At 41.2% G+C, this 23586-nt stretch overlaps 1 protein-coding gene across 1 annotated transcript; it reads right to left on the reverse strand.

The window, feature by feature from the left end:
- Positions 1-107: 107 nt before the first annotated feature.
- On the reverse strand, positions 108-22938 carry dna2 (DNA replication helicase/nuclease 2). Its single transcript, XM_080438997.1, has 25 exons — positions 22626-22938; positions 21393-21455; positions 19886-20996; positions 19547-19634; positions 17266-17415; positions 16840-17023; positions 16100-16248; positions 15362-15484; positions 13821-14064; positions 12768-12885; positions 12124-12280; positions 11236-11430; positions 10254-10493; positions 9868-9981; positions 8992-9101; positions 7389-7498; positions 6781-6909; positions 6192-6284; positions 5693-5886; positions 5517-5606; positions 4545-4758; positions 2745-2834; positions 2092-2277; positions 1678-1827; positions 108-1263 (listed from the first exon to the last, which is right to left on the reverse strand). Exons 1-25 carry the CDS (start codon positions 22656-22658, stop codon positions 1213-1215), a joined length of 4386 nt encoding a protein of 1461 aa, XP_080295123.1. The 5' UTR covers positions 22659-22938; the 3' UTR covers positions 108-1212.
- Positions 22939-23586: the final 648 nt, after the last annotated feature.

The following is a 23586-nucleotide window of genomic DNA, read 5'->3' on the forward strand; positions in this document are numbered from 1 at the left end:
TTAAATGTGCAAAAACAATTTCTTTTTAATCACAGTAACAGGCAATTTGTTCAAATCAAATACAAACAAAAAGATTAAAATCATCCAAACCTCACCGAGGTGCTCGGTATATTCAACCAGAAAACATGGTCAGGACACTTGTTCATTCAGTCTGTATGACTACTCTGAGGTCTGATGGTTTTCTTTGAATTACAAAAGGTAAAGTTCAGTAACTGCAAGTAGTGAACCTGAGGGGAAAATACTGCAAAGCCTTGGTTTTACTTTTGTTATGACTGATTATATGATTCTTTAAGCTTGTGGACCTTTAAATGAGTACCTTATTGTTTCTAGACTAATTTAACTGCTATGTTACCTTTGCAGTTACAGAATTTGACTTAAATGTGATACACTAAAAGTGTTACAACTCAGTAAACCCAGCTGAGCTTAATTAGTCTGATTAATCAGTCTAATTTTTCATTCACTGCATTAGGAAGGATGATGGACTATCATTACTAGCAGTTATATATACACATGTGGTTGAAGTTACTGGTGTTCAAAAATATAGCAGCAAGTTTCCTTTCCAATCCTTTCTAGCTCTATATGCATGTACTGCACCTTTGTGAGATTTGCTGGTCTGTACCGTGATAAAGCAAGAAACATTTACTATCCACTCTCACTTTGTGGTATAACGGAAGCAGTTCAATTCAGCTTTATTTATCATCTTAGATTAGCTAGTAAACAAGTCCCGAAAACAGAAATTCACTTAACAACTGCTACTTCTAAAATTGGAATAGTTCAAGTATGAGGAATTTAAAATAAATAACTAGAACATACACAATAACATGGCAAGGCCTCAGGGAATGTAGCATACAAACATCACTCAGCTTATTTCCTACAACATTACTTCATTCATAGACCCTGGCCCTGTTTATGTACAGTAAGTCTCTGTCTAATTACAGTAGTTTAGAGTTTTTGAGTCTATGAGGCTGCGGTTCCAGTTTGCCATGACAACGCATCTTCCACCCTGTTGCTGACTGTAAAAGACCATACACCACAGGAAACAATTCCAGCTGGTCTGAGAAACAAGTGAGATCTCCCAGCATCTGGATGGTTATTTGACATGACAGCCAGTACATGGGATATAATGGTGTGATAACTTGTTGAGGTGACGCACAATCTTTGGCTGCTCTGCTGTCAGAAAACTTAAAACACCATGGTGAGTAGAACCTGTGATCACAGGTGCATGCTGGGCAGGGCCTCGTGGGTGGCTGGAGGGAGCTTGATTATGTGAGGTCAGGGTTCAGGAAAATACCACAGTAGTTGCACAATGAAAACGCACACAAAGGCAAGAGTTTTCACTCAAAGGCACATGATCACATGATGGCATGGATAGATAAGATAAGACAGATATTGTGCTGACTGAAACTAAGAACATTTTCCAGATTTCACACAGTTACAAACCCATTCTGAAAGACAAGTTGGAAGACAAGAAAAGTCTGAGAACAGTTGACAGCAAAGTAGGCTACTGTATTTAGAAAAATAAATAAAATATAAAACATGTGCAAAATGTGGATATTCATTTTGTTTGCTTACTTGTAGCATGTACATGAAATCTGGCAATTATCGGTCCAGTGGTTTGCAAAATACAAACAGACAAACCTCTCTATTAAAGGTAATAATAAGCCATATAAAAAAGGATATCATGTTCTCTTGTTGCAGGTGATTCAGTAGTTTCTCCAGCGGTGCATAGCGTCGTAGTGTTAATGCTGAGCCCACCATCAGCAGCTTGTGTTTAGCCCTGGTGACCGCTACGTTCAGACGGCGCCAGTCCTTTAGTAACTCACCCAACTATGGATGGAGGGAGAGAGACACAGCGAGAGATGAATTTTGATCATATTTTAATAATTGTTTTTGTACAATTTGTCGTTCTTTTTGTTTGTTTGTTTATGTTGTTCTTTCCTTTCAGACAGAGGGAGGAAAAATGCTCAGATTCTGTCCGAGTTAGGGTCAGGGTGAAAAATAAAGACAGATGGACAAGAGATAAGACTGAAGGTGAGATACATATGACAGGGACATAAAGGCAATAATGAAAATAAGGTAATTGATACGTACGTTTCCTTCCTCAGTGGTACTCCTGACAAAGGACAACACAATAAGGCTCTTGTCACGACCTTGGTATCTGTCCACTGTATTAACCTCCACAGCGCTGAACTCAGGCGACTGCAGCAGAGCCGAGATCGTTTTCAACTGCTGTCTGTAGGGGGCGATAACGCCAATATCACTGGGCTTGCAACCTGCCTAAAGAAATAAATAAGGAAAAGAAGAGATGTGTAAGAAGATGCGTTACTTCAGAGGCTAGAGATAACATCATCACCTGCCTTATAGGCAACTGGCAAACCCAAAGATAAAGTTTCAAAGACATTAACGATGAAAAGGGGTGATGCTGATGAGACAGGTATACACGCCAACATTACTAGCATTAAACCAAGCTTGTAAAAAGACAAGGAAGGTGATTTTCTCATATAATGTCCCATTTCAACATACATTACTAAAATCACATTATAGCCAGGCTACACAGTATTATTAGATACTGTATGTATTGAGGCATATTATCTTATGAATGCATTTCAGTTTTATATTTTGTCCAAAGCTTGACATTGTCTTCCAATGTGAACAAAATGGTACATGAAATCAGAACATTAAAATGCACTTTGAAGTGTCAGAGATAAATAGGAAACCAAGTGTGTGCGCATGCATCGCCATACCTTTATCAGCTGTGTCAGTAGTGTGTGTATCAGGGCAGCCTCTATGTGGTTACTGACGCCTCCCTGCTCCACTCTCTCCAATGCTGGCACCTACAGTAACGAGAACAGTACAGAGACATCAGTTACCTTGCCCTGCATGCATGGCAAGTATCGCAACTGGTTGTGTGTGTGTTTTCATTAAACTTAGTGGGAATGTTCAGTAGGCTGCCAAGACGATTACGTTTGGGTCAAAAAGGGTAATGGTCAAGGTCACTCTTAAGATCAAAATCAGATAATCGGCCACATGTCTGGAACCGAGATGCAGAACAATAGATTGGTGTGAGCAGGGTTTGCATCCCCAGGTGCGTTATTAAGTTTTTCTTGATTGTTTATACACCAACGCTGGAATGACCACAACCTGAAACTCTGCAGGTCTAGCCATGTACAGTAGAATAGCGCCTGTCTGTTTGTCTACGTGTCTCTGTGTCAGGCGATAATCTCGCAAACTGCTGGACCAATCAGCGTCACATTTCTTCTTCAGTCACACTGCCAGTGGGCCAAATATACTTTTTGAAATATTTAACTTTAATTTGATAATGAACTCAACAGGGTTCTGACCAGGCTGAAATTCCAAATTTGCCATGATACATCATACAGTACAGTGTATGTGATAGAAGAGTATATAGACTAATAAGGTCACAGGCTGCTCCAAGGTCCACAACATAGCCAACCGAGCCACGCTGTTCCCATGTGGACCCTGAGATCCACGCCTTTTCTTTCACTGAACCTGCCCATTTTCTTTAGTTTGTCCTGTACACATTATTTTACACATCCAGTTGTGTTGCTGTGATATACAGGCTACAATACATATTGTATTGTTACTGTATGTTGTTTTGTGTCGTTTTATTTTTTACTATAAAAAACAACAACATTGGCAGCAGCTCGGCGGTTGAGTGGCTGTATGGGAAATCAGAATCAGAAAGTCCCTCGGCTCCTCCAGGATTTGTGTCACCTGGTTACGAGTCCCAGTGAGCAAGACACTTAACCTCAAACTGCTCCCCTGTGCACTCACAGCTAGACACTAGTGGCTCAACGCAGATAAGTAATTTCCCCTTGGGAGAGCACAACAAATCCCTCTTCTTATTATACAGTAATATTTTACAACAGCAGTAAATGTAACACTGAACATTCAAAGGCATAATTCTCCCGATAAGGAGAGTAGTGTTTTCCATCCCCTCCCATTCCCTCCATTTAGTATTCAACTGGTTCTAGAAATGTCTACTCATATGATGGTCTGTGTGTCAGAGACAACATAATATTGTTTTCATTTGGTAGATTTGTGGGATTCGCATTTCATGTGTTTGACTTGTTTAGAGTTTTGAGAAAATTATTATGCTTTCAGAACACGTGTGCAAACTGCTGAGAAAAACTGAAATAAGCGTTTTTTTGGTTTGTTTTCCTTAAGATTTATTTTTGGGCTTTTATGCCTTTGATCAGGTTGACAGGAAATGGGGAGAGACATGCAGCAAAGGCTGTCGGGATCGGGACTCGAACCCGCGACGTACCGTCGGGCTACTTTGGAGCCTAGATGCCCAGACCGCTACGCCAGCGGTCCAGGCTGCGTTTGTTTTTTATATCAACATTTCATTAATGCTTTCCCACTGCACTTCAAAGATTTATGACAAGCAGTTATGTCAATTTTCTTGCTCTTGCGAATCCTTCAAAACACATTACTGCATATCCTTGTGAACTTTCCATCCATTTCACTTGTGGCTCACAGCCCAGTGTCTGAAAAATACTAAGTAAAAAAAAAAAACCCACCTGTGAGGTATCCAGGAAGCAGACAGGGTTGCTAGGCAACAGGGCTGACTGTATCCAGGCTAAGTCATGCTGTGGACGTGTCTTAGCGAGAGAGCTGAGCTGTGATTGGACTGAGACCAGGAAGGGCAAGGAGAGCAAGGCGGTGGCTGTCCTTTCAGATCCACACTCCAGCCGACCATCGTACATCAGCGAGTTACTGAGAGACATTATCTGACTGGAGAGAGAGAGACAGCGATGCACACACATACATTGTGGGAAAACTATGGTTTTTATTTCAATGAGGCCTGTTCGATACATGAGGGTCTGGGAGTGAATTCTGCTGATCCAGAAAGCAAAGCACTATCGTTTGTTTGAGGGTGTCTTTATTGGGACGTTATTCTTCTGTACCTACTGTACATCTATACCCTGTATCTGTAACGTTTACGACTGTGCTGTCTCTGGCACCTGAATTTCCCCCGCGGGATCAATAAAGGTATCCATCCATCAATCAATCCATCCATAAAACCTTTCTTTATGATATGCTAGCTAGCTAGATTGCTTTTCTCAGTACTCTCAGTACTCAGTCACCCTACAAAGTTAAAAGGCAAAAGAGGGAGGGGACCTCTCCCTCTCCTCCTCTCTCCCTCTCCACCTCCCCTCTTCCTTACATCCCTTTCCTCTCCCTTCTTGTCCTGTCCCTTCTTCTCCTCCCCTTGGTTGTGTGGGTTCATGTCCCATCGGTGCAATTGTAATTAAGCCCCTGCCACCCCTTAGTGAATAGTGACTACCTACAGTCTCTCTGAAATCAATCATTCGACTATGACATTAAAGGAATTCTATATTATCTTTCAGATTTATTAATTTAATTTACATTTATTAATAAACATTTATCGTAATTGCTGCAAGTGTTAGAAACGTGTGCTTTTTTGGATTAATTTAAACAAATACATTCACCATATACATAAACTCGCAGTATTTGTTAATGATTTGTACCTGTTCATCCTATACTGTACATTGAGATGGACCACTGCTTCACTGTGGAGCTCTAGGCGCTTAAACAGGCTTTCATCCATCCCCAAAGACCTAGAGAGACAGAATCATTATATACAGTACACAAACGGATGCATATACTGTATATACGCACACACACACAGAAAATATCGTTATACCTCGCTTCCTGGTTTTGTACAATAGGAGGTAGCTGCTGGTGATCTCCCACCAGTACAAATCTATTGGCGTAGAACAGTGGTCCGAGGCAGATAGGTTGACTGATCTGTGAGGCCTCGTCAATGATGCAGAAATCGAACCGGCGACGAGAGAAAATAGGGTGTTTGGTGCTCATACAGGTGGTGGCCACCACAAGCTAGAGAAAGAGTTTAATGGCAGAGAGAGGGGGGGGGGGATTTATGATTAATTTGTGGGAAAACAATAAGCTACCGTTATCGTTTATTACACCATAACACATTTACTGGAGTTATGCCTTAGATTCACTGGAGGGTGCTGGCTCTACTCGTGTCATTATGGAACATTTGAATATATTTTCATTTGTTTTAGGAAAATGATAACACTAACAGAAATAAGTAATTCCCAGTCAAGTAATTCTGCGATGGAATATGTTTTTGTAGCAGGTCAAATCGAATGACCGTGATGCAGCCCACATCTCCTCACCTCCTTGTTATAAAGCTGCTCTAGCTCTGGCAGATTGTGAACGGCATCCTTCCTCCCTCTCTCCTCTGTATAGGGCAATATATCTGGATGAATCTAGAGATGCAGAGACAGAGTTGAGAAAAAGACAAAGACAGAGAGAGAAAAAGAAAAAAGGTATTGACAATTCTATTCTCCAAAATGACACTAGTGTTTTAAAAAAAGCATTTTAAGTAATTTAATTATCTAATGTTCTGTTTTCATGCCCACAGTTGTTTATGGTGTTGAAACGGTTTGATTCATATAAAGTAGCATCAAGTGACACATTTAGCAGTTTCTATGGTAATCCATCCTCTTGCCCAACAGATGAACTGACTGACTTTAATAAATAACATTGATGGATGCAATGGTCCCTGGCTTCGCTGCATGGTCTTATGGGATAGCCTAACTACTCTTGGCCATCTTGTCACCCCCAAAGCAAAGAATCTAACTATGATGTATCCAATGTTTCTGGCTTTAACGAGACCGTACCAAATGGCCATATTTCCTAAAGAATGCTACCTACCTAGGTAGCTTTCAAATAAGACAGAGCCTAAGTCTGAGTAAGGTATACCTTCTGGCCCCGTCCCAGACGCAGGAAGCCCACACGAAAACGTTTGAGCTTCAACAGGATATTGTCAACAGCAGAGTGAGTGTAGCTGGTCAGCAAGACACTCAAGCCACAGGCATGCAGGATACGAACCTGAGAGGAACACACAGTCAGCAATAGAGGAAAAAAATAGGGAAGAGGGGGGTTATGAGGTGATGGATATTGCCCACTCGGCACCTATTTCATGCCAGTCCGCCCTGGAACAGGCCGTCTATTTTGTGACCGTTCCTGAGGATTCATCATTTTATTTTCCCATCAAGGGTTTTTTCTTGGGAGTTTATTCTTACTCGATTGAGCATCTAAGGACGGAGGGGGGGGGGGGATTTTTAGACTGTAACAGTGATTAAGGGCTGTACAAAATACATTGGAGTTGAGGTTATGCCCTCTAGTCTACAGGGCGCAGATAGCGGTGACCATGTCCACTCTTCGTTATTCTAGCGGTCTAATCAGGATTTGGTTAGAACACCTGGTGAAAGCCATTACCTACCATAGTATTATAGAAAACCAGCAGTAGAACTAGTGTCAAAGAATGGATTAGTTTGGGGTTCTGCAGTAGTTGGTTCAAAGCTCACCAGGGTGCAGATGGTTGTGGTTTTGCCTGTGCCAGGCATGCCAACAATCAGTGTGTAGTCTTTAGACAGTAGCACCTTCTTCATAGCCTGTTTCTGGGGCTTGTTGAGACCTAGTCACACACCACACACACACACACACACACACACACACACACACACACACACACACACACACACACGAGGAGGGAAAAAAGACAGTCAGTCAGCAGAGGTGCAGTGGCATACAGCAAGACAGAACTTAATCATGCATTTAGAACGTCCTTCTAACCAGAATTAGAAAGCACGAACCCTCAAAAAGTCTCAGAAAGTCCAGGACCAGTCTACTAACTGTTCCCATGGTTAAAACAAAACATATTGAAGCATCATTTAGTTATTATGCCACACAGAGGATCTGAGACTCGCTCCAACTCTGACTCCTTCTAAATCTAAGCTAAAAACATTTATGTTCTCCAATGCCTTCTAAAGATTTTTTTCATTCTTTTTGGGCGGTGAAACCGCCCCTATATGTGAGGTTTGGATATTTGCACACCAAATCCTGCGCTGTGATTGGCCACAAATGTACCCCCCTAACCCTGCACCGTGATTGGCCAATCACAGTCTATTCAGGACTGTGATTGGCTAGGGAAACATGACACATGTGCATAGCCCTATAAATAGGACCATAACTTTTTTTTTGTTTTTTTTAAGTTATGGTTTCTTCCATCACTTCTTCCATCACTGTGATGACCACTGTGACCACACCGCCCACTTCACACTGGGTGTGATTTTTCATTCTGATACATAAATGGTTAATTTTAAAGTGTGTATCTTTGGCTCCAATGTAGTCTGTACCCCCCATACTCAAATACAACCTGACCTAATCTCTGTTTTTCTTCAAAGATTTTATTCCTTCTATTAAGATTTTGAACGCCTATGTATGCCTTATGTAAAGCACTTTCAATGAATGAAATGGACTGGGTCACTGGATCTTAGGACAATGTTAATTCTCTCAGTTTCTCACCGAGTTTAAACACAGCCTGACAGGGCAATTGTTCAGGCGCTCTGCGAATCTGTTCTCTTGGCTACATCTGGGCCAGGGGGGTGCAGAGTTTTGCCTCCCTGCCGGCACACCCAGGCTACAAACTTTGTGCTTTGGGGATCACTTTGGCTAATTTTGCCGGCAGTGATCCCCAACAAAATTATAGCTTATCTGATACGTTGCGATTGGCTTTGCCAGTGTTATTAAACACCGGGGGAAGGGCTTCCAAACCGTCCCAAAAGAAAAACAATGGTGAAATAAAATGCAGCAAAACATTTATTAATACTATTCAACAGCGTTCAACAGCACCTTAAAAGCATAGGAAAACTAAACGACTTACAAACATGCAACATGTTATTGCATGTTTGCAAGCCTTTTGTGAGCTGTAGTGTGGAGTTTTCATTTTGAAATGGGATGTTAGGTGGTGAAATTTGGAAACTGAGTTACACCCTCTCTACCCTGTAGAAATATTTTTCTAAAATAGCGCATACAACAAAAGAGAATATAAGTGAACAGAGTTTAAAGACAATGATGATCTTTGATCTGCTTTGGGTACAGTAGTATATGACAGAGTAGAGTGCTAACCCTTGAGTATGTTGGCTACGATGTCTTTGGCATCTCTGGGAAGAACAGAGCTGAGACTAGAGATGAACTCTGGAGGACGGAGGTCAACTATCAGCTCCCTCATACGATTGCTGGATATACAGTCCCAAAACAGAAGCAAACACAGATGATTGCTGGATATACAGTTCCAAACAGAAGCAAACACATAGATGATTGCTGGATATACAGTTCCAAACAGAAGCTAACACATAGATGATTGCTGGATATACAGTTCCAAACAGAAGCAAACACATAGATGATTGCTGGATATACAGTTCCACACAGAAGCAAACACACAGACAAATATAGATCAATTGATACTTATTACCACAGAATACTATTATACCACATAATATATTACACTCATAACGCCTTCTTACTGTAGACTACACTACAATATACAATACAATATACAATCATGGCTTATTATACCACTTTATAGTATTCCATCATGGCTTATAACATAATACTGTAACTATTATGGCTTATCACGTACTACTGTACCTATATAGCATCATGGTTTATCAGTTTATTATCACATACTACACTCTCATTGCATATTATCACATAATACTGTATTATATACAGTAAAGAATACTTTACTGTCATAACTTATCATCTACTTTATATATAATATAAAAGCTTACTACTATCACATAATATTATATTTACAACACATAATGCTGTACATACTTTACCATCATAGCTAATTAATACTGTATACTTTATCATAGCTAATGAACACATACTACTGTATATACTGTAGCTTTTTAACACTTCATCCTGTATAAACTGTACTTTTGCCATCATATAATATTGTACATGTTATGGCTTATTATCATTTAGTAATTGACATACCTGTCCTGACTGTCTTCCATCAGCCTGGAGAGATTAGTGAGGTGAGTACTGAGGCCAATCACCCCCTCATCATGGTCCAACCGAAATAAAACACCACTGTACTTAGACAAGTCTCTGCAACACACACACACAACCACACACACACTAGGTGATTTCCACTGAGCAGACGTCTGGGTGCAGGTCTGAATTCAGATTACTACAATGACTATTTTAGTGGCTATTGTGGTGGTAGCTTTAAGATGATAAATGAGCAGTGATACAGTACATAAGCATTTTAAGACGATATAAAAATTCATTAAAATGTGTTTAATATACCAAAAGTATATAATAAACCAGTGTCTGTGCGCGTGTGTTCATGCACATGATGTGCGAACACGTATACTCACTTATCCAGAGTGCAGCTGATCAAGGTTCCGCTGACTGCACACAGGTAGCCTGATGCCACGGCAATAAGACGACCCTCCTGGTCGCTGACGACAACACGGTCCCCCTCAGCCAAACTACTCTTGACCCCCTGCTGTGAGGCTGTGCCCTGGCGCTGGAAGTGATGGAGGATAACCTCTTCTGACTGAACGGTGACTGGCCCCAAGAGCTCCAGGTTCCCTGCACAGCCCCCACTTTTCTCCCTGGCAAAACAGACCAGATAGAATCATAGATCAGCCAATGTTCTCTCTGTATTGCTTTAGTGAGCCTAGTTTGCCTATTTAAGGCCACACATTGTAAACTGACAATTTGATGGAAAAACTGCGTTATACTTCATATCTTGGTGGCAAAGTAATCAAAAAGTAACAGACACTGAAAACGTTGTGTTGCAAACTCAAGAGTATGCTATTAATTACAATTATGTGCAGTACATGTGTTTAAGAGGACATATCGAGATGAATCATTTTGATGATGAATAGTGAGCAGGCCATTGTAGAGAAATAAACCCGACAGGGTGATTAGACCCTGAGGCAAAACGTTTAACCCATTAAGACCTGAGGCCGATTGTACAAATGCTTTCTAAATCAGTAGTTCTCACACTTTCAAGATTTTTTTTTAAATGTTCAAAAATAGCATATGCATATCTGCTAAATTTGAATAGCCAACAGAAAAATAAAAAAAATTACAGATGCTTTCCCGGTTTTAATGGATTTTTAATTGTTTACAGTAAAAACAAAGTCCATTAGATGCCAGGTGCGTGCAGTGCAGCAGTTCGGCTCACAACACAACCCCAGTAGGAATGTTGATCAAATATTAATCAATATTATGTTGCGGCATTGTCTATTTCTCGCTTTGCATGTTTTGAAAAACATTCGTTCAGAATCAAGCCGTGTAATAAATATATATATATTATGCAACTGTGTTTTACATGATCCAGGCTCTGACCTCTCTTCAGCAGTTTGCAGCCACACGTGCTTGCGGCCATTCTTGTTCTCCATGGTAACCGTCTCTAGGCAGCAGAGCAGCAGCCATTTAGAGAAGTAGTTCAGGTGTAGTGGGGTCAGGTGACCCGTCTCTTGCAGCACAAAGTCACGCACGATATCTGATGAGATGTTGCCTGGTGATCCGCTGTTCACCACCCTGAGAGGTGAGAAGTTCATAATAAGTTGAATGTAGTTTATTAGTTTATTATCACATTGGGTTATTTATGGGGGTTAGCTAGCTCTGTTTGACCTACTTAACTGTTGGATTCAACAACTGATTTACTGTACTTATAAATTGATATGGAAACAGTACCACCTGGATTTTAAGATTTTAAGACATTGGAATGGGTCTTTAAAGGACAGCTGCACCAGCTTGTATCTTCATTTATTGCCAGTAAGAATTAAATACAAAAAAAACACCTGCTATACTTGTACACCTTCACTCTGTATTGCTCAGCATCACTGCCAGAACTTTACCTCGACCAAACATTAACAGCACTTTACTTTAGCTTTACAACTTTCTCTGACTAGAGTCATTATATTTCTTTGTACTCTAGCGCTCATACAGGTATGGAGTTAAAGAAGTCAAGCTCTGTAGTTTAGCTTATGTTGGATGACATCACCGTCGTACGCCATTCTTTCTAAAGCCAGTGTTGGAATCATGATGGGAAAGTGCTGCCATATACAGTATTCCATTCCTAACTTTCACACAGGCACATACAGAGAGATCAAGTAGAAAATTGTGGTTCTCTTTTAAGCCTAATTTATACTTTTTTTTATCAGTCATTTGCCGTGAGCAACACTGTTGTATGACTAAGTATCAATTAGGCTTCAAGTTCTCATGGTGTACCTCTCGTATAAAGCACAGTTTCTCCTCTGAGGGCAGTACTGGCAGGTCTGTCTGTCCGTCAGGATGTCAGGAAGTCTAGACAGATGGCTGTGCTCTGGCCCCTTCTCCACAGTGTTGCCTAGGTGATGGGCCATCATGTTCCTCAGCTTCAACAACTCTGATGTAAACAGAGAAAGGTTTGGTAGATGGATAGATGGAAAAGACGTCGCCTTTTAGTGTGAGAAGACAGGGCCCTTCCTTGGTTGCAGGGAACTGTGGTGTGGTGTATTGGATGGTCATTATAATATTAACCCATTAAGACCTGAGGCCAATTCTACAAATGCCTTCTAAATCAGTAATTCTCACACTTTCAAGATTTGTCAAAAATGTAAAAAAAATGCCAAAGCAGGGATTCCCTCTTGTAGTGGTAGATATTTGATCTCCCAAGCAAGAGCTGGCTTCGAATCCGGTGTTGGACACAAAATCTATGGATTGCAGATTTAAAGCAATTATCAAATTCAATTAAACTATGGCATTGGCAAAAGTGAGAAGTTATAGTTGATTTTGGTGACCTAAATTTAAACCCTCAAATATTTAAATGCTCTTTATAATATTATACCATTTCCCTTTTTTATGGTGTGTGTGTGTGTGTGTGTACACAATACCTCTGCGGTCCATATGGCTTGCTACTACAGGGTGCACGTTGCCAGTCTTAAGATATAGCAGGAAGCCAGCCTCAGCGGATATGTTTCTCTCCATGCTCATCAGAGTGTACAGGATCACCTACATGCACAAAAGCCAAAATGAACAGAATTTACAGGGAAATGTGGATGTTTAATATAAAGTCAGCTCCAGCCTCTCTACACTCAAAGTGTACAAAATAACCTAATGTGTACAAACATACAAGTACATCTGTACTTTCTGGAGACAAAACTAAATTACTGATGCTGTGATTCATTTTAAATGGCTTTAGATGTCTAAACTTTAAATGAATTGTGTAAAGATGCAGATAAGTTTGGGTGCATTTTTACACCAATGATCTTCCTGTGTACTAGAGATGCGCGGATCGCGGTTTTAGCCGCGGTTGCCGCAGTTAACCGCAGTTTGGGTCAATCAAATATAATTATTAATTAATATTGGATAAACCGCGGGTGAAATAATGCGGGAATTAAATTAATGATATCAATCTATAGACCTATAATAGCTTTTAAAAAGCACTAAATTTCACGGTGTGCGTTTGTAGTATTTTAATATTACGTCATTTTACACCAGGCACAAAATAGCCGCTCACTACATGTTGCTTTGCAGCCGGCCAGTGTTGCCAGGTTGCGACAACTTGCGAGAAATAAGCAGCCAGGTCTATGAAAACAAGCCCACAACAAGTGCCAAACAAAAGTCGCTTATAAAAAGCTTATAAAAAGCCGACATGGCAACAAAGTGGTTGAAAGCGAAAGTAACTCAATGAACTGAATGAAGACGTGCGCTTGTATTTACCATGGTTGTGGATTGTATACAGTCACTGCATCGCGACAGTGGTGAGTGACATTGTTTATAAGAAAACTAACGTCAGGAAAATAACAATTATTTGGTGCGGTTGGTGCGGATCTATAAATAGGATGATATAATTACCGCGGGTGGATGGCGGATGGATAATGAACTTGTTAACGCGGATTTGGGTAACAAAAAAACCCATCCGCGCATCTCTACTGTGTACCTACCTGACTACGGTGCTCTATAGAGTTTGTCTCTTTCCCAGTTTTCAACTCTAGGGCCATGATCCTCTCCTGGGCTATACCGCCTTTGCCTGGTCTCTGGATTCGAACTCGGGCTGTCAAGTCTATCTTCCCCTTCAGCCCGAACCGTGGTGACCACACATTCTCCTCGATGTCCCCCAACTCAGTTACTGTCACCGCCACGGCCGAGGCGTCCTTCCCCCTGCTTGGGGCTCCTCCACTGCTAGGACTGGAAGAGAGGAAGAAGGGAGACAGAGAGAGAGATAGGGAAGAAAGGACTGATTACTGGAATAACCTAAGTCAGTGGCTGTGGTTACATGGACAGGAATATTCCACTTATATTCGGAATGACTGCTCATTCAGAATAAAAATGCTCATGTAAACACCTCAATTGGAATAGAATATTCCATTCCGGTCTGATTGGAATGAATTTTCATTCTGGTTTGGGGGGGTGGTAAATACCGTTTGAATCAAGATATATTTACCATATAGACACTTTATTCCGAATGCTCCTCTCTGTTTGGAATACATGCATTCTTTTGCACATGTCCGCGCTTAGTAGTGCTGTCAGAATTGGCCAAAAATGAAATCAAATGGTCATCATTTGTGTGTGTGTGTGTGTGTGTGTGTGTGTGTGTGTGTGTGTGTGTGTGTGTGTGTGTGTGTGTGTGTGTGTGTGTGTCTGTGCAAAGTCACAGACTGTTCAACCCCCTACAACGACCGCGACCGGGCAAGGGGCTCTACCGCAGTATCAAGAGTTCCACCACCAGATTTTGGTGTAGTTTCAACCCAGCTGCTGTCAGAATGCTGAATGGGGCATAAGCCTGGATGAGTTCAGCAGCCTGACAACAGGCGGCGCAGACTTTTCTGGCTCTTCCTTCCTGAACACACCTGTGGATTATACCAAGGACAATGACTTGGACTTTAGCCCCCCCTCGGACACACCTGTGGACTACACCAGGTACAAATGACTTTTTGTTGCACTCCCTCATGGAGCTACATGCGGATTATACTAGGGTCAGTCCACTCTAGGTGGACACGCACTGACCTTTTGCACCTTAATCCCTTGTATAACGCACTGACTTTTTTGGGTCTTTTTATTGTGCTCCTTTTCCTCTAAGCACCTTAACGTCCTTTGTCTATCATGCACAGTATAAGTATAACATGCACAGTATACAATACATTGCTGCTATGCTCAGGCACCTTAGTTTAGTTCTTTAGTTTTTTTTATTATCTCAGGTAATTTGTAAATATGTAGATAACTTGTCTGGCCTTCTGTTGCTCTCTTGTTTTTGATCTCCTTCCCACCTGCCCCCCTCTTCTTCTCCCCCCCCCCTCTTCTTTCTATGGAAACTAACGTTGCGATGGGAACGATGTACAAAAAAGAATTTCACCCACTTTTTTACCTTGTAAACCTGTGATGTGACAATAAAACTGATTCTGATTCTGATTCTGTGTGTGTGTGTGTGTGTGTGTGTGTGTGTGTGTGTGTGTGTGTGTGTGTGTGTGTGTGTGTGCGCACATACAGTTTGAAACTGATTGGTTTTGGGTTGGGAGAATTGAGGTATTCGTTTGCCCAGTCTTTGAGGGAGGGCAGATAATCACTCAGCTCCTGCTTCATCTCTTCCTGACTCAAACCCAAACTGTACCTGGAGAGAGAACCATACAAACATACACACTTCAACTCAACAAACACAAACATCGTTACTCAAAGGATTAATGTTCCTGAAATTAATTCAAGAGGACCCCAACGGAAACAAGTCCGCAAGGACTTTTTTGGCCGGACCTTTTAGACAAAAGCATTATAAATGTAACTGTGCTGTTTTACATTCTTTTGCCTAATAAAATGTTCAATCAATCAATCAATCAATGTCAAAATAAAACATATACTAGTATACGTATATATAAAAAATACTAGGCATTTATGTAGCCTGGTATTCCCCGTTGAGATTGATGCACCTGTGACCAGTCTGCCCAGTTGTCAGTCATCTTGTTTTTTAGGTGGAAATAAATCTCTTATGTTGTCTCAGTCCCACTGACATGTCCTAGATTCTTAATCATGCAGGCACACACACATGCACAAACACACAAAGTGACTACAGACAGAAGGTTTAACATCATACTGCTGATCTCTCACTAAATAGAGACACTCTCAATCTTTTGTCCCAGGTCATGTGGGCTATCCAGATCCTGCTCAGCTAACTAAGTGTCTTCAGTAGAGAGACACATACTGTACACATAAACACAGACAGAGACACACTTACATAGTTCCTAGGTGCTGAGGGCGGTGCAGTGCTTCATCTGCAAGGCGTGTCAATGTCTCCGTGGAGAAATCTTTAGCCACAGCAGCCTTCTGGAATATTTCATGGACCATGGTGCCGTTCAGCATCTGCTTCGAACCACCGTCAAAACTCTGTCATGGACAGAACAGGCAAGAAGAGATTGAGTTACAAAAGGCGATACTATCTACTGATTTGGTTCTACTAATACAGTACTACTTATGCAAAATAAAGTATTCTCTCTACAAGGTGTTAAAATGCTTTAACAAAATCAGTAATCATTTTAGTACAAGGATTATAATGCTAATGGGAAGTTGGTTGCCTGATAAGACCACTAAGAACAGCATGTGCTTCATAGTAACTAGGATAGCAGGTAGACATCAACTTTAATTGTTACATCACAATTTTACAGGTGTAAATGAGTGGAAGATTTTTTTTTGTCCAAGCTTCCCACAAATTGGTGTTACATTCATACACTGTTTAGCTTTTATTTTTGACTTGTCTTAATAAAGTTGTTGTGTTTTCTTTTTACGGTGTGGTCTAGGACAGGGCCTCTCTGTATGTGTGTATCTATGTTTGTAAAGTACAGTAGACCAATCAAAGTCACTATACCTGGTGAGAATGTGAAACTTATGATTAAGTTCAGTCATAGTTGAAAATGTCACAACATCATTTTATAGGCGCACACCTCGGCTCGGACACTACTCTTGAACATTGATCATTACCTTGAACATTTCGGAAAGCACAGCACGCCTCATGCAGCGGACGGAGTTAGCAACGCTGGTTCCAGAGATTAGGTAATCAGGAAGCAGAACCAGAAAGCCTTGCTCCCTGTCCACCAGCCAGGAGCCAGCATCACAACGGCCCTCCAGATGTACCACACTGCCACAAGAGACTGGGCTTGTTTCCCTGGAGTCACAGAGAGAGTGGATTTGACAGACAACATGGAATACATGCATGTGATGTGAATAAAGCCCAACTGATATTTTGTCACGCAACGAAAATAGCCGACCTACAAGTTCACAACGATACGTTGTGAGCTTGTAGGTCAGCTATTTTCAGCGTGCGACACCGTTGTGCAAGGGAGTATAAATCAGGCATAAGAACACTAAAAGAATGAAGAGAAAACAGCGGATTGAGAACACACTAACCATCCATCTTTAAGCAGACATGTCTCAGTGGGATGGAGTGCTTTAGAAGATGTGATAGTCAGGAGTTTCTCTCTAGGCTTTTCCTCCACATCCAGAACCCAGTAACGGTTGTTATGGCCTCCACACAGTATCACATGGTCTGGTACTTTACTGTAGGGAGAGATACATACGTATATGGCTGTTAATAGTTTTGATGAGCACCTATAATCTGAGAGAGAGGAACGGAATATGTGAGAGTCTAACGTACGTAATCGGAACCTTCTAGTAATAATAAACTTATTTCACTCTAACCCTTAATGGCAGCTGTGTCCAAACGTTTTCCTAAGGGGCCATATTTGAAAATATGAAAATAGCTTAGGGCCGACTGCATCTCTCATACTGTACAATATTTGGACCATAACAAAGTCACATTTAACTATTTTATTTAACTACAGTGCGATATCAAGTCTTTTGTTGGCAGTTTAGCCAAATGTAAGCCGCTCATCTATGATGTGAACAAAAACAATTCAGTCTTTTTCACATGCAAGCACTGCAGTACGATTATAATTACACTCCAATAAATAGTGGTGCCAAATTAATTTTTTACTTAAATAAAATAATTTCCTTTCTTTCACATCTTGAAAAAGAGAGCATAAGGAACGAGCAGTTAGGAATTCTTACAAATTCTACTGAGATTTGGCCTATCTGCCCAGGTTAATTTCAAAACAGCCGCAGGCCATATAAAATCTGTCCTCGTGCCATAATAGGGCTGGCAAAGTTCGCTTGGGTGGGGGAGTGATTTGGGGGGCGTGGCCAAGATTCACCATGTTGGTTGGGTCACTACCAGTCTACAGACCCATCCAACAGGGTACACTACTATATAGCTTGTACACACAGCGGCACATACAAAGAATGACATCAACAATGTTAAAAGCCAACTGCAAAAACACACTTTCAAATGTATAAAATGTATAATAATTTGAAAATAGCAGATCTACAAGCTCACAATGCTTGTAGATCGGCTATTTTCAAATGGCCGAAATGTATGGGCTGAAGTGGTTACTGTATGTTTTGTAATAATAATCTAAATCTACAAAGTAACCACTGTAAGTCAACGTCACATGAAGGTGTCTTTTATTTGAAAACAAGGTACATTTACAGGATACTATGTGTATAAAAAAGGAACCTCATCAGGCTCAAAGAGGAGTAAAATGGTCTCTGCCCATCCATATTATAATGTGATCATTAACAGGTCAGGCAACTGGTGACTTGAGCCATCATCATCATCAGGATTCGGTTATATTTGCATTGAATGAAAGCACTGCATAATAATATAATGGCCTATGCATTTTAGCCATGTGAAAGAATGCGGTTCTATTTGCATATAATCATTTTATGTAGAAAGACTATGTATTTTATTTGAAAACATGTACAGGTTACTATGTACATAAAAAGGGAACAGATAATGTATCTACAGAGCATAACCTCATGTCTGCTTTTACTATGCAGAAGGGTACTATTAAAAATAGTTTCAGACGCTCAGACAACTTTGTCAAGGATTGTCATGTCCTGCCCACTCCTGGTTTATGCTAGCCTGATTATCAGCCTGTTTGGAACCAGGCTAGGTGTATGCATCAGAGTGATGGGTACCCTACCATTTAATATATGGTACTTGTTGCGTATAGTGCCTATAACTCTCTCTACATGGATCCTGAGGTGTGACTTAGGCCCTCATTGGAAACATAAAAGTCCGAAAGGACTTTTATGAACGGACCTGTTAGACAAAGTATTTTAAATGTAACTGTGCTGTTTTACATTTTTTGCCTAATAAAATATTCAATCAATCAATGACAACCAAGCCATGCATCGTCTCTTTGTTACGTCGGGAGACCTGGCTGGCTTCCATTTGGGAATGCGGTGAAAAGTTAGTCCGTTGTCCATTTTAGCCCCTTTATTCTCAACTCGTCGATGGTGAGAAGCCGTGGAACAGTTTTCATACAACAATTCATTCCCATTTTGGCGAAACACTGCTGAAAGAGCACCAACTAGCAGGCTACTATTAGCGAACCTCAGAGTGAAGGGAGATGTTGACCCCACCGACCGGGGGCGGGGCTAGCCGCAGCCGTGGAGTGACACCAGCCTTGCCAGCCCTATTGGCCCCTGGGCTGGACTTTGGACATGTCTACTCAGTGGTTAGGTTACACTCCGGGAAATAATGGCGTGACATGGAAAAGTCAAAGCTTTCCGCTACACACACACACACACACACACACACACACACACACACACGTGCATTTCTTACCGTGCAGTTTTGGGCTTCTCCACCTGGACATTGGCAGTGCTCTGATCCATTGGCTCATCAAACCACCCGTCATCCAAAGTCTCAAATCCTGCAACATACAAAAAAGTATAGCCTGGTGTATCAGCAACAATAGTCGTAATCATCTTCGTCATTATAAAATATAGAGTAAAAACTGCATAAAGATGACAATATCTTAGTACACGGACAGACTTACGGCATCATTTTTGCTACGTGACACTTGTTGAAAGGGTTGCACGCCAAAGTATATATTAGCTTTTACACTTCCAATTCCTTTGCATCTCTGATATAAATAATCTCCTAGTTCTAACACAGGTATACCTCCAACTCCATTGTGGTCGGATGATATCATGGCCGTGCCTCCAACCGTGTCTTGGTCCACTGATGCCACAGAAATTCCGTCTTTGTCTGATGAGGTCGCTGCTGTTCCTGGAGCTCCTGTACCATCTACAGATAGACGTTGCACTTCCTCTCCTGAGCCTGTCTGTGGCACCGCTGTGGCAGTGCTGCAGATAGCAGGTGTGTGCATGTCTGCAGCATTAAGTGTGCGTGTATCTGACTCAGGTGCAGTTCCAAGAGTGTGTGTGGATGTGTGTTGTGTTAAGGCTGGGAGACTGGGTTTCTCCTCTGTGAGTTTCTGTTCTGTTATCACAGTAAAGACACACTCCTGTTCACTTGAGCCCTTGGAGGACTGGAGGGAAACCCTTCTCACAGAAACGGGCTTCAATGATATCGCTTGCTTTCTGCCGTCAATAAATGTCGGTTGATTAGCTCTTGACAAACTGAACGCTGACCCTTGACCTTGTGATCTCTCAGACTGACCAATCGACTGCAGGCATTCTTTTAGTAAATGGTCTCTGGGAGAGCATGTTTTTTTCAGGGAAGGAATGGTAGGAATGGTAGTAATAATGGTAGTTACTTTTACGCCATTAGTTTTGGGGCCCAAGGCTTTTCTGATCAGTTGTGTGTTGTCGGTTCTGGATCTCTTGGCATTGTTGGATTCATCATGAGGGCTGAAGAGTCTCTTTACTGAGCCAGATCTTCGCTCTTCCCTCCTCTCTCTGTGTGAACTCCGACAGACAGGGGACAGCGTGTCAACCTTCCCCAGCCCAGAGGCATCTCTGCTGGACTGGAGGCAGTGCTGACCTCGGCCTTTGGACGTTGATGTGCAGGCGGGTCGAATCTGACTGTCTGGGGTCTCAGGGACAGAGAGGATCAGGTCAGGAGATGAAATGATCAGGTCAGGGGATGAAGGGGGGATATTCTCTAGGTCCCCAAGGATGCTCTTCTTGGATGGGGACAGATATTGCAGCGAGGAGGAAGAAAGCTGTTTGGAAAGGGAAGTTTTACCATTATTATTCTGAGGTAAGGTCTTGGTAGGTGCTGTGGCAGTGGATGTTGGTAATGGTATGATGATGGAAGATACTGTGCCCTGAAAGCAACACAGTGAAAACATGAGTTTAGTTTTCCTTAGAAACTTGTATAGAAACAGAGTATTGGATATGCATGTGTTGATCGTTGAAACAACATTGAAGACAAATAAATAAAGTGAACTTACTACTAGGGGTGCAACAGTTAATTGAACTTATAATTGATTATAGAAAATTATCTATTTTAAGCACACGTGTCCCGATGTGACTTGTTGTGAGCCTGTGATCTATTTGTGTGAGACAGTTGTACTACAAACTATGGCTTAAATCGTTAATCAGATAAAATATCAATTTGATTTTTTTCTCATTGATTCACAAAACAAACAGCAAAAACGAAACAATAAAACAATAGAATAATTGTTAAGAAAATAATTGATAGTTACAGCCATACTTCCTACCTTTTGTTTTGGTGGGGAGAAAAAGGCTGAGATATCCCTCTGTCCTGCTGTGGTGACCGTGACCTGTGAGACAAAAAAAATGACTTCTTACAGTGTCCATATTACGGCACGATAAAGCAGCAACTGTACTTTAGTCTGGACAGTTGAGAAAGGAAGAACATTCTGTTTTCGTCCAGGGTCATATGTAGATGCAAGAATGTGAGATGGAGCTCCCCAATGGACCTTTTGTATTTTGTGAGTCTACTGCCTTACGTGTGTGTACTGTACACCTTATAATTTAGGCATTTAACTCAGCAGACACTATCCTGAGCGACATAAAAGTGTGAGATCAGATGAACCATAGTCAACAAAGAAACAACCAGCTAGTCTCAAGTCATGTAGGTTGAAAAGGGAACAATGTAGTTCTCCCAAAAAAATAGAATACAAGGTAATTTGATTTCAATCATGTTGATTTCCTATCTCTGTGGTGTAAATCTTTTTTCCTTAAGTTTTTGGTGTAGTCAGTGTAAATCAGTGGTTCCCACAGTGGGGCCAAGGGACCCCCAGGGATCCTTGAGGGGTTCCCAGGAGGTCTACAGCGAAATTATTGATAGTTAGGAAACAAAGGGAACTTACAGGTTTGTAACTCCATTTATAGCACTTGTAACACTCTCAAGAGTTATAATATAAGGGTCTGTGGCCAAATAACACAAACCAAACTGGGAGTCCTTGTTTGAGAACCAATGGTGTAATTATGTTACATAACATGTAACTCATGAAACATTACGTCAGCAGAGAGAACAATCATGATGTGAGAGACCTGTGAAACGATGATTAATAACTGAGAATGTGCACAGCTGTGTGTCTGACTGTAGTATTAGCTGAGTCATTAACTAATCCAATGGTTCTCAAAGTGGGGTCCTGGGGCTGGGACCACCCAAATACAAATACACATCAATTTGGAGGTCAATGACATGAAAATGTTTGAGAACCACTGAACCAATGAATCCACTCCAACAGTAAAACATTCTGAAGAAAGGCTGTGATTTTCTGCTACTGAAATAGTAACCTCGCGTCACCAGTCTTTCCACCTCGGAGGAAATAGTAGCCTTGGATCAAGACTACCATGTATTTAATAGATTTTGATATTAGCAAATATCAAAATCGATAAAATACATGATAGTCTTGAGCCAAGGTAAGGCTACTGAAATAGCATACTAGCCACTGTGGCTCCTATAACCTAAATCAACTCACCGGGTTTTTCTTTAGTTTAGTATTCCTTTTCATGACTGTTGTGATCAAATGGCTGGCAGTTGTAGCTGGTCTTTAATGTTTGATCAGGGAGCGTTGGCTCGTTGTTTTGTCACTCGCTCCTGTCATCTGAACATTTATTATTCCATGTATCACGACGACCATCGAACCCACTCATCCACACGACCACAACATGGAGACCTCAGACCTGTCGCCGACACTTTGTCATGAAGCCACCGGCTGCTTCAAGACGGTCTGATTTCATTCAGTTTCAACAACAACACATTAAAACAGTAAGCTGCGGCAGAGCGCCAAATGTTCCTACTTCGCGCAACGGAAACGACTACTTCGCGCGCCGGAAATGACATGGATCACTGTTTCCCAAACAGTGGGTCGGGACCATAGATATGGTCGGGACCATAGAGTTAAAAATAGGTCGGGACCCATCTTTGGGTCGCGGACCGATTTTTATGTGTCACGAGTAAATGTCAAAAAATTGAAAAAAGATATATATTCCTTTTCAAAAGAATTGATATAGACCATTTCCTTGTTGCTATTTAGTTTCCTTGGTTGTTAAATCAAATCAAATAACAATTAGTCATTCATTACATCGTGTAAATTGCATCGATGTTCGCTGAAACACAACATAAAATACGGACAATAGAGGAAGAAAATATAATATATCGCATTTCCTCCACGTTTTTGAGTGTGGGGGGACGTTATGATCACCATTGTCGCCCCCTGGTGTTCTGAGCTATTACAATACAAAGGTCAGTTGTCATCAGGAAAAGGTTAATAAATAAACATCATAACATACGCATATAAACATGAAGCAGACACTGTAGATACTACTGCATACATAGATGTAAATCATTTCAATAAACAAAGAGAATTTCAGTGGGGTAATTCAGTGGGCTAAGTAATAAGAAATTAGTTTGTTGTCCTGTTTTAGTTTCAGCCTGAA

Source organism: Gymnoscopelus braueri (assembly GCF_963280865.1).
Source record: "Gymnoscopelus braueri genome assembly, chromosome: 1".
NCBI lineage: Eukaryota > Metazoa > Chordata > Actinopteri > Myctophiformes > Myctophidae > Gymnoscopelus > Gymnoscopelus braueri.